This window comes from Microcaecilia unicolor, chromosome 13, assembly GCF_901765095.1.
Source record: "Microcaecilia unicolor chromosome 13, aMicUni1.1, whole genome shotgun sequence".
Lineage (NCBI taxonomy): Eukaryota > Metazoa > Chordata > Amphibia > Gymnophiona > Siphonopidae > Microcaecilia > Microcaecilia unicolor.
Window position 1 is genome coordinate 84,268,631 of NC_044043.1, and position 15,916 is coordinate 84,284,546.

At 40.6% G+C, this 15,916-nt stretch overlaps 1 protein-coding gene across 1 annotated transcript in view; it reads left to right on the plus strand.

Annotated features, from left to right (window-relative positions):
- The first annotated feature begins 5,029 nt into the window (after positions 1–5,029).
- PHF13 (PHD finger protein 13) overlaps positions 5,030–15,916 on the plus strand; it is a 35,508-nt gene continuing 24,621 nt past the window's right edge. Inside the window, exon 1 of the mRNA XM_030185712.1 lies at positions 5,030–5,884. Within this exon, the coding sequence (XP_030041572.1) occupies positions 5,849–5,884 (36 nt within the window). The 5' untranslated portion in view covers positions 5,030–5,848. The remainder of the gene's footprint in view (positions 5,885–15,916) is intronic.

Below are 15,916 nucleotides of genomic sequence, written 5' to 3' on the forward strand. Positions count from 1 at the left end.
TGTTCAGGCCATTTAATATTCTGCAGCCGGACTTTTACCGTTCGCTTTGTTTGGGGATATAAGTATTATAAATAAATAAAATAATAAATACTAAAGCTGCCCCTCCCTCCTCCCTCAGTCTATCACTCTTCTGCTCCTGTGTGCCAGGACCTGGGTTACTGCGTTAACGCAATCACTCAGGTCCCGAAACACAGAAGCAGGAGACAGACTCCGAGGCCAGGCCCAGGGAATCTTGCCCCCCACACCCTCCCTCGCAGTGGCCCAGGATCTTTGATTAAAAAAAAAAATAATCACATCAAATGCATCGTGTCCAATAAATAAAATATTCCTTTATATTGGTTTGTTAACCTTTATTTCTGAGAGTTCAGACAGAAATGGAAATAGCCTTGATGTTTATTCATTCAAAACAACTAAACTTTTGACTCCTGGTGCTTTCAGAGCAGAGGGAAGGAGACAGCAAGTACTGCATCCTCGTAAAGCCCATATCGCCAGGGACACAGAAAGGCAGTGGCTTAGTTGTAGCAGAGAACAGCACATAATAAAGGATGATTTAAAGTTCAGTTCCCTCGGAAAGGTACATAATAAAACTGAATAAATACCATGGATAAAACCTTTTTATGAAAGACACCATATGAAAAACATACACTTTGTCCTGTCTGTGATAACAGAGTAATATCAAACGACCTTAGCATACTAACTTTATCATCACAGTTTAATTTATTTAAAATTTCTATACCACCTCGTCTGTTGAACAGGTCTAGATGGTTTACAATTTAAGAATTATTTATCACAAAGGAGTTTGTCTCATGATAGAAAAGGTAAAACAAACACGCGTTGTAGAAACCGTAGGCATTCTAAAGTAACAACCATGTAATCAAATCAAATAAAAACAAAACACAATTAAAAAGTACATCTTATAAATATTCATACTGCTGGGGCATACATTTATTTGGGAGAGAATTTCTCATTCCAACTCATACCAGGAGCAGATCTATCTTTGCAAGGTCTGTTTATCTTGAGCACAGAGGAGATAAGATCAGATCATATTATATTATTTCCTACAGACTGACATTCCTAGATTTATGGTGTTACAGTACTTACATGTTATAACTGTTTCCTCTGTTTTACATAGTTCTGGGTATCTGTTTATATGCATAAGGGAGGGAGGATGTAGGATATTCTTGGTTTGTTACTTCGGCTTTTTGAAATGAGACATGCATCTGAGGGGGAAGATTAGGATTGGGTTAGAAGAAGATAGAAAACGTAAACTAATTCTGGTTGATTGCTGCCTGATGGAAACTTATTGTTGTATTAATGTCTTTATCAACAATAAAAAATGATTAAACGTAAAGCTTAACCAAAATAAAACAAAAAAAAATGATTAAACGTAAAGCTTAACCAAAATAAAACAAAAAAAAAAAAACTGTAGGCTTTTGAATTTTCAATTGTTTGCTTGAATACAGATAAGTTACTAAATACATTTTGATTAACTGAAAAGGCACATTTTGATGTGGAAGGGTTGTTTAAAAATTTTTTTTCAGTCCTCTAAGTCATCAGTAAACGGTTTATGAAGTGTTGATGATGTTTGACAATCCATAGTGGAGCCTAGCCTCTTCGGATTTTGGTTTCTTCACTCATCCTTTATTTCTATAAAGCCATTGCTTATCCCTGGAAATGCGTTAATGAGAGAAAGATCCGTTTTTGAGATCTGCTGGATACTTGGGACCTGGACCAGCCACCATCAAGAGAAAAAGATGCTGGGATAAATGGACCATGGTCTGACCTAACATGATTTATATGGTCCCTTATAACTAGTTCCTGACATAAAAGCACGAACAGGAGTTACTCTTCCTAAGGAACATATGTACAGTCACCTCTATGGTCTATAGAGAATGGGAGAGTAAAGAGTTGGTATCCTTTGGGTAAATGTCGGTGTGCAACGGCGGCTAAGAAAGCAAATAGAATGTTGGGTATTATTAGGAAAGGAATGGAAAACATAAGTGAGAACGTTATAATGCCTTTGTATCACTATAGGGTGTGACCGCACCTCGAATACTGTATGCAATTCAGGTCACCGCATCTCAAAAAAAAAAAGATATAGTGGAATTAGAAAAGATACAGAGAAGGGTGACAAAAATGATAAAGGAGATGGTATGACTTCCCTATGAGGAAAGGCTAAAGTGGCTAGTGCTCTTCAGCTTGGAGAAAAGACGGCTGAGGGGAGATATGATAGAGGTCTATAAAATAATGAACGGAGTAGAACAGGTAGATGTGAATCGCTTGTTTACTCTTTCCAAAAATACTAGGACTAGGGGGCACACAATGAAGCTACAAAGTAGTAAATTTAAAACAAATCAGAGAAAATATTTCTTCACTCAACGTGTAATTAAACTCTTGAATTCGTTGCCAGAGAATGTGGTAAAAGCAGTTAGCTTAGCGGGGTTTAAAAAGGTTTGGATACTTTCCTAAAAGAAAAGTCCATAAGGCATTATTAAGATGGACTTGGGAAAATCCACTGCATATTCTAGGATAAGCAGCATAAAATCTGTTTTGCTGTTCTGGGATCTTGCCAGGTACTTGCGACCTGGATTGGCCACTGTTGGAAACAGAATACTGTGCTTGATGGATCTTCGATCTGTCCCAGTATGGCAATGCTTATGTTCTTAAACCACTGTTGATACGTTATATTTTTATAACCTGCTTTTTCTCTAGAAGAGTCCAGAGTGGGGTAATAGTAAGAAGAGACCAATTTATCAAATTGAGAAACACATCAAAAACAAAATATATAAAACCCTATTGCAACGCAGTGGTTACTCCATGTACTCCAGCTCTCGAGCCCCCCACCCCACTCCCCCAAACTACCTGGGAGTGTCCAGCCTGCAGCATCTCATCTGTGGGAAAAAGAGAAGTAGAAGCAGATACCTTCAGAAATTAAGGAACTCTCCAACTTAAGACACCTGGGGCTAACTGGAAACAGATTCCATCGCTTTCCAAAGAAAATAATTTCTCTTGTATCATTAAAGTAACATTACACTGGACAAGATCAGGGGATCAAGTTACCAGATAACATCTACAAACTTAAGAATTTAAGAAAGTTGAACATAGAAAACAATAGGCTTGCGGCCCTGTCATCAACCATTGGTCTTCTGAATAATCTAGAAATATTGGACTGCACCAATAACTGCCTGACAGGGTAAAACACAAGTGCTTCAAGGAAGCTTTTCCTTGATGTCCATTGGTAACTAAGTATCTTTTTTTTTTTTTTTTTTGCAAGGATTGTTTGCTACAGAAGACAGTGTGCAAGACCCCCGAGGCAGGCATTTCATCACCAAAATAGGGAGCCATGTCTGGTCTATTCTGTGTGAAGCAGAAATAAACTTGTTGTGTCTTACAGTTTGTCTGCTGATGTTTTTTTGCCCACCTTACCTCTTTCTTTAATACATTAGAATAATTGGAACCGACTCTTCAAAATTATTGGGGGTGCTAAACCCAATGGAAATACCTCTCCCGAGACACAGTTAAGGAGTTTATTCAATACTGAGGGTGCTCAAGCCTCAAGCACCCACAGAGCTGGTTCCTATGATTAAAATGCTGTGTGCTAAAGCTTAGCCCAGTATTCTTAAACGCCATTTAGTACCTACAGGCCAAAATGGGGGAAACCGGATTTTATACATCTGAGCCTAATTTTTTTCTTTAAAGCAAGCAATACAAGTTAATAATAAAAGCAACACAACAAAAGCCATATCATGTTTCCCCTTTCGCAAAAAAAAAAAAATAGAAAAAGAAATCAGTAATACATCAAATACCCTTATCCAAATAGTTACTAATTAAGAGAAAATAATTCGGTACTGAACTACTACTACTTATTTCTATAGTGGCTACTAGACGTACGCAGCGCTGTACACTTGAACATGAAGAGACAGTCCCTGCTCCAAAGAGCTTACAATCTAATTAGGACAGACAAGCAGAACAAATAAGGGATAAGGACAAAGAGTAGCAAAATTCCATGCAGAATCCCTAAGAGTAGCAAGATTCCAGAATCCCAAAGACTACTACTACTACTACTACTTATTTCTAAAGCTAATAGACGTACACAGTGCTGTACACTTGAGCATGAAGACACAGTCCCTGCTCGACAGAGCTTACAATCTAATTAGGACAGACAAGCAGAACAAATAAGGGATAAGGACAAAGAGTAGCAAAATTCCATGCAGAATCCCTAAGAGTAGCAAGATTCCAGAATCCCAAAGACTACTACTACTACTACTACTACTTATTTCTAAAGCTAATAGACGTACACAGTGCTGTACACTTGAGCATGAAGACACAGTCCCTGCTCGACAGAGCTTACAATCTAATTAGGACAGACAAGCAGAACAAATAAGGGATAAGGACAAAGAGTAGCAAAATTCCATGCAGAATCCCTAAGAGTAGCAAGATTCCAGAATCCCAAAGACTACTACTACTACTTATTTCTAAAGCTAATAGACGTACACAGTGCTGTACACTTGAGCATGAAGACACAGTCCCTGCTCGACAGAGCTTACAATCTAATTAGGACAGACAAACGGAGAAACAAGAGATAAGGGAATATTAAAGTGAGGATGGTAAAATAAGGGTTCTGAACAAGTGAACAATCTGAAGCAAACAATCTGCTGGATAAATACCTAAAATGCATTAAATAAAACAGCCATGCCTAAATCCAGGGTTCTTACCAATGGCGAATAAACCTCTACTTGCTTTCTTCCTGTGCGCGAAAAAAAGCCGAAAACCTACAGAGCCCCTGAGCGCCAACACACCGCACATGCGCAGCATTCACAGCCTCTCCCTTTCCACTGTCTGATATTAAAAAGAGCAAAGAAAACTACAACTCCCGGCATCCCCCGCTGAGCACTCACCCTGCGATTTCCTCCCCGCTCTGTCCTATCCCAGCAGAGCCCGAGTCTGGTAACAAAAGCTGAATTGCTATTGACGTCACAACTACATTAAAAAAAAAAAAAAAAAGAGAGAGAGAAAGAGAAGTAGCCCTTCATTGGAGCTAGGAGTAGTTCTCTGGATTTCGTTGACGGCAAGGGGATATATAGTTTCATTTTTTGCAATTTTGGTTTCTTATTAATTTGTGGAGTTGGAGAGGGGATGCTGTTTGCTACGTAAATCAAGGAGAGGAACATTGCGGGGGATGCGGGAGGCGCGTAGATGCTGGGAGTGATCAAAAGCGCCAAGGAAATGCTTCGTTCGGCGAAGGATTAGCGCGAGGCGGATGAGAGACAGAGCGAAAGAAACAATGTATCTGTAGCTGGATAAAAAAAAGTATCATCTTAGACGGAGTGTCGGTAAACTGTTTCAGATCGCTCAGAGGAAATCGATTATAGATCTATATGTGTTGAAAAAGCATCCAGAACTGCTCAGCTGTGCGGGTCCGGAGAGGGAAAACCCAGGAGAGAGCAAAATCCACTGCAGAGTCTTGCAAGCAAAGGCTGAGAACCGAACATCAGATGTTTGAAATTTAAATAATTCTGATCGGGAAGACTTTGGTGGAAAGCTTGTCTTTTCTAATGTAAAACCTCTCCATCTTCCGCCAGCCACCGGCAGGATGCCTTTGCAAGCGTGACTGTTGTGTAGTATATATCATGCGTATGTATTTTTAAATATATTTTTATACTTGAATTCACGCTGGAAAAGTAGGATGAAGACATTGATTTGAGTAGCAGTGTTGCTTTGCCGCGGAAGACCATTTCTTCTGGAGTACACCACCCCTCCCCATTTGACTTTTCCGAACTGTTTATTTAACCAACATTTTTGTTTTGGATTTCTGCCTTGTCTCTTCGGTACATCTCTATTTTTAGACATGGATACAGCTTCCTCTTCAACTTTTGATTCAGAGGTGAGTTTTACATCTGTTTATTTTAATCCTCCCCTCCCTAATCTTTCCTATCTGGTTTTACCCAGCGCCCCCCTACTCAGAAAGTGCCCAAGCTAGTTCCGTGAACTGGTGTTTTAAATGTCTGTGTTTCTTGGTCATTGTTCGAAGTCACGATGGCCTTTCTGGTATAAAAAGGGAACTTTCCGTTAAAAAAAAAACCCAGTAATAATAGTCAATCATTAATGTTTGACCGGTTTCTGATTACAAGTTACGCCATCTTGTCCTTGTGCAAAAAAAGTACTTTTTAGCACGAGAATTCCGTCAAACATCGCTTTTTGGCTCAGATCTACAACATAAAATCGCCAGAACAATAGATCTACCAAAAAATGTCGAGATATTTATTTGTAAATTCAGTTTCTACCAGGATCTTCCCTTTTCAAGTAGCTGTAAATGTGATCCGCACACGAAAAGTCACCATCTTGGTTCTGCTCGTATTTATAGTTCTGTCCATTGAGATTTTTAGGCGAGGAGGGCACACTTTTTTTTTTCTTGCACATTTTAGGGGATAGCAAAGAATTAGTGAGCTATCGGAGGCACTTTTCAGATAAAAAGTTTATTTTTGGGGACAGGCGAGAGTTCATTTTTAAGACAGAAAGGTCGGAATCGACCCACTGGGCTTCAACAAAGCGGTTTTACAGGATTAGGAATAAACAGTAAAGGGACTCGGACCAGTTAACACACAAGTTATTTTAACACACCAGCCTGAGCCCTGGTGTCTGCTACCTCTCTCGTTTAAAGAGCTGCATGATCACAGCCCAACATTCATGCAGTGTATAAGAACAGAAGGTGTTTTTTTTTACCCTGACAGGTATTTGATCGCTGGCCCTTTCTAAAGCGTTTAAATCTGGGGAGGAGGGGGGAGGTCGAGCGGCTAAAATCGGTGGCCCGTGGATGCTGGATAAAGATTGATTTGGGGCGAGGTGAATTGTCTGAGGTTTGAGATCTGCTGCTTAAGATGGCATGCAACAACATACTTCCGCCGTGTCTTGCCAGATATAAATACTGCTTGATCTATACGGCTAATTTTAAAATAAAGCGGTTTTCTTTTAATTAAATAGCTGCAGTATTTGTTTTTCCCAACGTCAGGAAATGGGCAATATGGGTTTTTGCTATGTACTGCCCACACGAGCGTTGGGGGGAGGGGCGGAGTTGTGACACCCTGTGGCTTGAAGTATTGGGGTTCTAAACTCAGCTACTATGTAAAGGTTTGTCCAATGTTGAGAGCCAGCGATTAACTGCTTGATAAGCATAGATACGATTTAAGATAGGCATGGATGCCCCCTTACCCAAACATTGTGGCTGCTGATTTTTAATTGTTCTCCCCTGTCCCTACCGCTTATGACTTCCTTGCTCATCCCCCCCCCCTCCCACCAAGTAATCAGGCAAGCGGGTCTCATTTTACCCTGACCCCAGACAAACCACACTGATATTCGTGTTAGATTTTTCACCGGGAGCTAAAAGTGTAAGGCTTTTAGGAAGAGAGAGGTTGGATGATGGAAGCTCAGGATTTCGAATCGACTCGCCTATCAGTGAATAATCATATTATTTAGACCTTGTGTTTCTGAAATGATACGACCTGCTGTTTAAACGGAAGCAGACACGGGCAGAGAGAGCTGTGATTCAGGTCGTTTGTATGTTAATAGACGTGACTAAAGGGCGTAATAACTTTTAAGAAAATGTTATCCTCACGTGCGTTTTACGAACAAACATGGATTTCCTGAATCCCAAGTGCAGGAATCGTGGTGGCTTTCAAACAAAATGCTGACAAATCCGAATCACTTTCAGAGAACGAACGTAGAGGTTGTCTAGTTACTCGTGCGGTTGTTTTTAATGTAACATTGGACAGCATAAAGTCGCTGCTAGCGGGTAAAATGTCACTTTTTGATAAAGGGCACAGAATACTTGAGTAGTAAATTGTGCTCGGAATGGTTATTGCCCTATTACGTTGCTTCTGCCTGTTTGGGGAGGGTGGGCAGTGGGTGGGGTGGCAACCTTTTGCCCAAAAAGAAAGCAAAGGGAGATAGAAGGGCAAGGTTGTTTTGGGGTTTTTTTTTTCTTCTGATCCTTTTTGAGGGAGGGGGTGGGGAGGATGAAATCTGAAGACGATCCCTGGCTTCTTCCTTATCCCTTTTCCACCCTATTCCTTTGGGCCTGTCATGGCTGCGCTCGGATCGGTTTCGGGCGTCCAAGCCTGCTCGTTCCTCGGAAGCTCCTAATCGGTAACGGGGGGCGATGGAAGAGTGCAGGGCGGTTATTCAGTGCTCAGAGGCGAGCTTTATTTCCATTTAACGCAAAAAGGAAAAAAAAAATCGTTCAGGAGGACTCGATCGTCAGCCGCCTTCCTTTTTCTTTCTTTGTGAGAAGGGAGTGCTGTGCTTGGGGTCGGGATAAGGAGAAGTGTCAGTCAGAGTAAAGCTCCTCCTTGGGGGAGGCGTTTCCTTCTTGCCTCCTGTGGGCGGGTCCTAACTGCAGGAAAAAAAACCCTGTTTTTTTTTTTTTTATTGCAACCCGCAGCTCCTCCTTAGACTATTGTCGGCTTCAGCAGCAGACAGACAGACTGCAGGTTGTAAGGTATTTACTGTACTGTTACTGTAGCAGCAGCAGCGTTAAAACGCAGTTTGACTTTTAAGGGGTTTGTCCTGGTAGGAACGGGAGGGATCTCTCTGGAAATTGGAAAAGAGAATTTCTGTTAATTAGAAAGGATCGATGCAGACACAATTTCCGCCTTTCTCCTTGTTTGGTGAAACCTTGATCTGGATGAAGGCAGAATGGTGCTTAGCTTGGGATGGGACCGCTGTAATAAGGGCTTTTCTTGTGGTGTATGTGTATCAGTGATATCAGAACTGGGTTCTTCAAGAAATTAGATTGTGGAATCTGTTTACATAGTAACATAGTAGATGACGGCAGAAAAAGACCTGCATGGTCCATCCAGTCTGCCCAAGACAAACTCATATGTGTATACCTTACCTTGAATTGAATTTGTACCTGTCCTTTTCAGGGCACAGACCATATAAGTCTGCCCAGCAGTATTTCCCGCCTCCCAACCACCAGTCCCGCCTCCCATCACCGGCTCTGGTACAGACCGTATAAGTCTGCCCTCCCCTATCCTTGCTTCCCAACCACCACCCCCTCTTCCCCCCACCTGCTCCGCCACCCAATTTCAGCTAAGCTTCTGAGGATCCATTCCTTCTGCACAGGATTCCTCTATGCATATCCCACGCATGTTTGTATGAAATGTTTACATAAATTGAGGGTTCCTCGGTGCATGAAAAATATTTTAGGGGTTCCACCACAGTAAAAAGTTTGGGAGTCACTGGTGTATATCCATTTCTCAACTCTTTGTACCTTTGTGATAGTGTTTTTTTTAATATATTGATTTGATTTGTGTGCTGTGTTTATAATGAATGTTATTTATTTTAATGTATTTATTTGTAGCATTTGTATCCCACATTTCCCCACCAATTTGCAGGCTCAATGTGGCTTACATTTGCCGTAATGGCGGTTGCCATGTCATTAGACCTATTGTAAGGTGTGTTGATGTGGGCTTTGCCTTGCAGAATTAGACTCCTCAGGATCTTACTCAATGCCAACCCTCTGCCCTTCCCCTCAATACTGTAACTTTAATTTAATTATTTAACACAGCAGTAATTGTCAAGAAAAAATACTTCTGTTCCAACCTGTTGTCTTTTTTTTCTGTTTTCCTTCCCTTCTGATTTCTAACAGTATCTTTCTTTTTCCCCATTTCTCATGTTCCTATTTTTGGGTTCTGCCAGAAAATATGAATTAAACCTTGAAGAGCTTAAGGACAGTTTTACATTTTTGTAAAATAATGATGATGGACAGACACTGAAAAGGAAGGAAGGGAATAAAGTAACTCTTTCCTGTGCCTGTTCAGTCATTTCAGAGCTTTTCAGGAATGTTGTTGGATGGAGCCCGCTGAGGGGGATGATGCATTAAGAGCTTTCTAGTGCAACAAACATAATGCACAATTTTTGCTCACAGATTTAGTAAGCAAGTTATATGCAGATTTGTTGAACGTATAACTTGTGCGCTCTCAGGGTGAGCACACTCCGAACCTATGCTGACAGTGTTCTGTACTAAGAGCAGCTGGTACTGTGCACACATCCGAGCAAACAGAACGTATGGGCATGTGCTAGAATGTTATTTTGCAAATATCGGTATTACAAAACTTTCTACGCATAACATTTTTGTGATTTTATATTTATGCACAGAACAATTATTTTTTGTGCTTTGGGCCTGTACGTAAAACCTTTTTTTACTCATGCTGTTCATGGGGAGGCCACAGAAAAGTTTGGTAGTTACCTGAAATGCCCTCCTGGAAAAGGTGGTGAAGACAAAAATGAAGATGGAATTTAAACAGTTGTGAGATAAACACAGAGAGTCCCTTATTGGCAAAAGGACTGATATTTATTTATTTGTTACATTTGTAGCCCACATTTTCCCACCTATTTGCAGGCTCAGTGGCTTACATAGTACCGGAGAGGCTGTTGCCAAATCGGTTGGTAACAGATACAAAATTATATTGTGATCATATGAGGTAGATTAGGATCAGGTATCAAGGGATCAAAGAGGTGAAGATTATAAATTGTCCAGTATGATCATTAGTTATGCTATATCGTGGGTGTTGGGATTTTATGTTGGATCGTTGGGATAGGCTTTTTTTGAATAGGTGAGTCTTGAGTGATTTCCTAAAGTTTAAGTGGTCATGGATTGTTCTCACTGTGTTTGGGAGGTCATTCCATAGCTGTGCGCTTATGAAGGAGAAATGGGATGCATAGGTTGTTTTGTATTTTAGTCTTTCACAGATATGAAGCGTTATGCGCGTCAACTCATAATAGATATGAAATGACCTTTTTGTGCTTATCAGAAGATGGGTGGGTGGGGGGACGGGACTGCAGAGTGGTAGTACAAGTCTCTATCATCTTTGGTCAGAGTACAGGGGCTTTTTTCTGAGTTTATTTGCTGTTTCATTATATTTAGACGCAATATTTGAAGAACACAGGATTTCCAGTCGTGAACAGAGTTATGTCATAACCCAGCTCTGTTGATCCTTTGGGGGGTGCATTTAGCAGCATGTACTAGGAAAGCACCAGCAGTAAATCTGAGAGGGTGAGATCCTACCTAGTGTACTACCCTGGCTTACAAGTGAGGCTCATTCCTGTCATGGTACGTGCAAAAGTAACCCATTTGGAGATACTACCCAAGATACATTTAAAACCAATTTAAAACAAAATGGCAGAGGCTGGTAGTGAAATTTGGTTACCTTGGGTCTCTCAGCCCACCACTTTAGCTACTAGGCTACTCTTCCACTCCATTATCCAGGCAGCCTGTTAGATTACAGTTATATTGTGACGATTAAAGGAACCAAAGAACTGATGCTGAAAACTAACGCCGGCGTTAGACGCGATTTGTGCTGGACTAGCACGCACAGTGATGTGCACAAAATATTCTGAGGGATCTGGAACGGGAAACGATGTCCACACCAACAATGGCTGCGAATTGTATTTAAACGTACATAAACGGATGTCAGTGAGGTCATTTGGTATTCCCTCCTGATGCTCAGATAACGGCATAAGAATAGCGATATTGATGTGTGCTTGCAGTTCTGGTCTTTTCTGGGCATGAGCACAAGGGCTAGACTTACCGTGAAACTCTTGCGCGCACGCGCCAGGCACGTTCCACCCCCTTGCTTTCGGTTTCAAAGGATGCATATAATTTGAATAGCATATTTGCTTTGAGCATTGGAGAGCTAAGTTTCTGTTCTGTGGGGTCTGTACCTTTAGTGCTAGACCTTTGAGCATCACCCCCCCCCCCCCCAAGAAAGCCATTGTGTGGGCAGATTCTGGACAGGGTTTGTGATCACATTTCTAGCCTACAAGGTATGAAAGCAGAATATAACTTATTAGTGGTAATAAATGCTCTGAAAGTTACAGCAAGCATTTATTTATTTATTTTTATTTATTTATTGCACTTGTATCCCACATTTTCCCACCTATTTGCAGGTTCAATGTGGCTTACAAAATCCTGTATTGGCATCACCATTTCAGGGAACAGAAATACGTTTGGTGGTATAAAGATACAGTAATAACAAGGCTAGCGTTCAATCTAGCAGTTACAGAAAAAAGACGGTATAAGTGAGGGAGGGGTGTTGATGATTTGTAGTCAGTTATGGCTTCTCGTGATAAGCTTTGGTGAATAGATAGGTTTTCAACGTTTTGCGAAAGTTTGTTATTTTGTTAAAAGCTTTCAAGTGGTTTGGAAGAGCATTCCACATTTGCGTGCTTTTGTAAGAAAAGCTGGACGCATGTGTTAGTTTGTATTTTAATCCTTTGCAGGTGGGGAAATGTAGATTAAGGTAAGTACGGGCAGATCTTTTGGCATTTCTGGGTGGGAGGTCCATGAGGTCAAGCATTTAAGACGGGGCTCCTCTGTGAATTATTTTGTGAACAATCGTGCGGATTTTGAACGTGATCCGTTCTTTAAGTGGAAGCCAATGTAATTTCTCTCTTAGGGGTTTTGCACTTTCGTATTTTGTCCTTCCAAATATAAGTCTGGCTGTGGTATTTTGGGCAGTTTGAAGTTTCTTAATAATCTGTTCTTTATAGCCAGCGTAAAGTGCATTACAGCAGTCCAGGTGACTTAGTACCATTGATTGTAACAGGTTTCGGAAAATGGCCCTTGGGAAAAAAGGTTTTACTCTTTTTTGCATTTCCACATGGAGTGGAACATTTTCTTAGTTGTATTCTTCACATGGTTTTCAAGTGTGAGATTTCGATCAATGGTAACTCCAAGAATTTTCAGAGTGGTGGAGACAGGTGCTAATCTAAATCTGAAAGCAACACACTTTGGACCTGAGTCTGGAAAATGGTTTATTATATATTCCATATTTGTTCCATTATGCTTGACACTAGATTCATTGATCTCTGTGTGTTGTTTTGCTAACCTGCCAGAAAATGAATACATCGTGCCAAGCACAGCTTTTATTTCAGAAATAAACACCTTTGGGGGAAATGGGTTCAAGACAGAACTGACTGTTGCTCATTGGCTTCAAGTTGTATCTTTCCATTGAGTTTATCAGGACTGGTGCACGGGTATCGGGCGCCAGGGCTAAACCTTCAGCTTTGTGTCATCTCGTCCCCCTCTCCCTCAAAATAATTTTCTTTCAGGCTCTTAGATCCTCCCAGAGATTTTGATAATTTAACTCGATAATTGCACCTCCTAAAACAATCCCATATGAACACACAGTTGGGCATCCTGGTTTTAAAATATTACATTTTATTATCCTATATAATAAAAAGCACCTCCAACATTCTGAAGCTGGCTCTGTGGCAGTGTAGGGTTCGTAAGTCTGTAGTTCACCGTTTCATTGGCTCTCACTGTCCCCGCCCTCACATCGAGGAAACGGAATGCTGCATAGTTGCCAAGCAAACAAACGCAACGTCACAGGAACGAAGAACCAATCAGACAGAATGGAACTTGGAGGAGGGAAGTGGAGTGGATTGAATCTCTAACAAATAATCATATACAGGGAGGTACAAACATCAGTGGAGGCAAGTGCACAGAACGGAAGGGAAGACAAACATTTAATCACTTTGTCACTCACACACACACTCACTCTGTGTATCTCTCTCTTACACTATCTGTAAAACACACTGTCACTCTCAGTCTCTCACATGGGCAACTGTATGTTGCATTCTCACGAGTAAGGAGCTCTTCTGATGTGATTGTTAAACTGATTGAAGGGCCTGAACAAGGAAAACTTTTACCACATTGTAAAACAGTTTACACAAAAAATATTGTATATAAAGAAATCTTACACATGTAAACAACAATTACATTCAGAATACAACCGTGGAAACATTAATGGCAGGAACTCATTACATTGCTAGCGCCCGTTTCATTGCGTTAAGAAACAGGCCTTTTTTACTAGTATAATATAATACATAATGAGGGCAATTTCCGAAAGCGATTTGTGAACAAATGCAAAGTGATGCACATTGGAAAGAATAATCCAAATCATAGGTACTTGATGCTAGGGTCCAACTTGGGGGTCAGCACCCAAGAAAAAGATACAGGTGTAATTGTAGGTAATACACTGAAATTTTCTGCTTAGTGTGCGGTGGCCAAAAAAGCAAACAGGATGCTAGGAATTATTAGGAAAGGGATGGTGAATAAGACCAAAAATAATATAATGCCTCTGTATCGCTCCATGGTACGACCGCACCTTGAGTATCGGCATTTAGTTCTGGTGGCCGTATCTCAAAAAAGGTATAGCGGAATTAGTAAAGGCTCAAAGAAGAGCAGCCAAAATAATAAAGGGGATGGAACTCCTCTTATGCGAGGAAAAGATAAAGAGATTATGGCTCTTCAGCTTGGAGAAGAGACAGATGAGGGGAAATTATGATTTGAGGTCTACAAAATCCTGAGTGGTGTAGAACGAGCAGAAGTGAATCAAATATATATTTTTTTTAACTCGTTCCAAACGTACAAAGACTAGGGGATATTCAAGGAGGGTTACATGGAAATGTTTTTAAAACAAATAGGAAGAAATATTTTTTTACTCAACGAATAGCTAAGCTCTGGAACTCTTTGCTGGAGGATGTAGTAACAGCGGTTAGCGTATCTAGGTTTAAAAAAGGTTTGGACAAGTTCCTGGAGGAAAAGTCCATAGTCTGCTATTGAGTCAGACATGGGGAAGCCACTGCTTGCCCTGGGATTGGTAGCATGGAATGTTGCTACTCTTTGGGATTCTAAATGGAATCTTGCTACTCTTTGGGGTTTTACATGGAATGTTGCTACTCTTTGGGATTCTAAATGGAATCTTGCTACTCTTTGGGGTTTTACATGGATTGTTGCTACTCTGGGATTCTGAATGGAATGTTGCTACTCTTTGGGGTTCTACATGGAGTGTTGCTACTCTTTGGGGTTCTACATGGAATGTTGCCACTATTGGGGTTTCTGCCAGGTACTTGTGACCTGGCTTGGCCACTGTTGGAAACAGGATACTGGGCTAGATGGACCATTGGTCTGACCCACTTTGGCTATTCTTATGTTATGTTCAGGTAAATGGGTTATTTGAAAATTGTCCACCATCCTTGCAGACAAAAGTATGGGCTGACTGTTCTTTTAACATGCTCTTTATTACCTCCATACCCCCAGCCTCCAGAAGATATTGTTTTAGAGGGCCACCTCCTCTAACTGCTTCTGCTGCTATCGACATCTCTTGGAGACAAGTGACTTTTTTCTAAAACATTAAAAAAAAAAAACCTCTTTCCATCCCAGTCGGTTTTCTGTTTCCATCTTGGGCGCATGCTCCTTCTTACACTGTTGAGATTACCATTCAATAAGGTAAATTGCAAAATTCAACCAGTTTTCTTTGCTTATGATATCAATCAAACAGGCAAATTAATTTTCTGACTGTAATCATAAATTCAAGGGTCACAAGTTTGATATAGTTCCAAAGACATATCAAGTTTCATATTAACTGTGATCTTACATAATTGTGCTCAACCATGTCTAACTAGTTAATAAGGTATAATGTAATATTTACTGTAAACTGAACAGTTCCACTGCAAGTTATTACTAATGTTAGCTAATCTTTTTGATAACATACTGTTAAATGTAAACCACTTAGAACTTGTTGGTAAAGTGGGTTATAAATGCCAAATTAAATTATACACAGGTACTTTCTCTGTACCTTTTCTGTCCCTAGTGGGCTCAGGTGGGGTTAAGTGAGTTGCCCCTGGAGCCACAATAGGGAATGGAACACAGTTTCCCAGGTTCTTAGCCCATTGTGCTAACCAATAGGCTCCTTATATTCACTTGTGATCGCCAGCAAATTCTGGGTTAAAATCCCACTGCTGCTCTTCATAGGTTTAGGTTTATTTTACATGATTTACCACTTAGAGGAAAATCGTCAAGGCGGAGTATATACAACGTAACTAAAACTTTGAAAAAGAACTCCATAAACAT